We start from the raw sequence: 2,117 nt of genomic DNA on the forward strand, positions 1-2,117 counted from the left end.
TAAAACAAAAACAAACTGTAAACAACAAAACATCAACACAAAGTTTTAGTGTTATTAACTGGAGTTTAAATAAGAGTTAAACCTGAACTGTACCAGGCTTAAACCGGAGTTAACGTGGACTTAAAAGTGCTGTTCAACACAGTTTAAATGGAGAAAGTTAAACTGTTTTTAAAGTGAAGTTATACTGGAGTTAAACTGGTTTTAAAGTGAAGTTAAACTGGAATGAAACCAGTATTGAAGTTAAATGTTGAAGTGATTTAAAAGTAGAGTTAAACTGGAGTTGAACTGGTTTTAAAGTGAAGTTAAACTAAAGTTGTACTGGTTTTAAATACAGTTAAACTGGAGTTAAACTGGTTTTAAAGTGAAGTTAAACTGGAGTTAAACCAGTATTGAACTGGAGTTAATCCAAACAAACAGAAACAATTTCCTAAAATATCAAACATCAGTAGACCAACATCTGTCCACCAACTTGACCTTTGACCTCTCCGATGACTAACTAACAACCAAGAGCGCCTTTTCAGTCCTACTCAGCAGGAAAAGAACATCCAGTAGCCAGGACAATCAAGTAGTCCTATCGAATCCACTTTTAGGGTGATACTGATTACAAGTCCAGTTGAGTCTAGGAGAGTCCAGAGTCCTTATCTGATACAAAGGGGTAAGGACAGAGGGAATCGTAAAACCCCTAGAATACAATATGTCTGGACTTGAAGATGGAGGAGCATGAGGGTGATCTCACAGATCAGAGGGTAAAGACTCCAGTAAAGTTCAGTAGAGTCAGGAAGAATCCAGTAGAGTCCAGTAGACACAGGATTAAGATGAGTTTTGTGGTGACAGGAGGAGGCATCAATCAGAGGACGAAGAAGAGGAGGATGACCACAAAGAGGATGGCGAGCAACACTCCGATTGCACACCACTGACGACGATCTGTAAGTAAACGGATTGTTAATAACTATAACTAACTAAAACTACAACTAACTATAACTAACCATAACTATAACTACAGCTAACTATAAATACAACTAACTATAACTAACTATAACTATAACTAACCATACAGTCCACACCGCAAGTATGTGGACAGTACACAAGATTTTTTATTCGGGCTCTGAGCTTTAGCACATTGAATTTGATAATATTTATAAACCATAACTAACTATAATTGTAACTATAACAAACTAGAACTCCAACCACTGACAAAGATCTGTAAGGACACTGTAACTATCAACTTACTATAACTATTACTGACAGACTGGTAATACTTATCAGTTAACACCTTTGAATATTACTCACTAAATGTAGCAAAAGCTAACTATAATTAACCTTAACTACAACAAACTACCATTACCCTAACTTGACTAGAAATGTTTTCTGTTACATGATGAGTGGAGTAAATGAATTTTCAGGTCATTATCAAACTGGACTAATTTAGTCCAGGTGATGAGCAGGAAACTGATTTTCTACTGACACTACTGTTTATTATGCTCCAGTAGAAACACTGAGGGTGACATCACGTGTTGCTGGGCAGATTACCACTGGTCATGTGGGAGACTTTGGCCAGTTTCTTCATGACGTTGTCCAGTCTTGACTGAGTGCTGTCCATCTCATGGCTGAAGTCGTCCAGCATCCTGCAGGAACATCAAACGACTCGGGTTAACGGACGTGGCTTAAACTATACCATGCTAACAGGTCTGACCAGTACCGGCTGAGCCTGCCCCCCTTTCTAAACTAAATACAGTTGTTCTCTTTGGGTTCTTACACAGCCTGTTCATCTAGCTCCATGCCGATCCTCTCCGACATGTTCTTTAAGACGCCGATGGTTCCTGACACAAGCTCCAGCTGTTCGTCCTGCTGCTCTGCGATCAGCTGAAACAAAAAGCCGGCACTACATGAGTTTTTTTTGATTTACCTGCTATTGGCTGTTTTATTCATCAGGTGTTACTGTACCTGCTGCTGAACCTGCTGCTCCTCTATAAAATGAGAGTTGGCGTTCTGCAGCTGGCGGTCCAGGCGGCTGTATTTGTCAGGACCAGGCTGCCAGACCGGACCAGGAGCCCCATGTTCACCAAGCAGAGCCTGGACACCACAACACAAACACAGAGATTTTGAAGGGACCCACA

The 2,117-nt window shown here is 40.2% G+C and overlaps 1 protein-coding gene across 1 annotated transcript; it reads right to left on the bottom strand.

The window, feature by feature from the left end:
* Window positions 1-43: 43 nt before the first annotated feature.
* LOC111654073 (syntaxin-6-like) lies at window positions 44-2,112 on the bottom strand (the record flags this gene model as incomplete). The annotated part of the gene is made up of 4 exons (XM_023404940.2): window positions 44-924; window positions 1,531-1,625; window positions 1,757-1,863; window positions 1,945-2,112. Coding segments are annotated over 4 exons (447 nt in total), but the record flags the coding sequence as incomplete, so codon positions are not given.
* Window positions 2,113-2,117: the final 5 nt, after the last annotated feature.

This window comes from Seriola lalandi, unplaced genomic scaffold, assembly GCF_002814215.2.
Source record: "Seriola lalandi dorsalis isolate HSWRI2012SDOR001 ecotype SW California unplaced genomic scaffold, Sedor1 jcf7180001974441, whole genome shotgun sequence".
Lineage (NCBI taxonomy): Eukaryota > Metazoa > Chordata > Actinopteri > Carangiformes > Carangidae > Seriola > Seriola lalandi.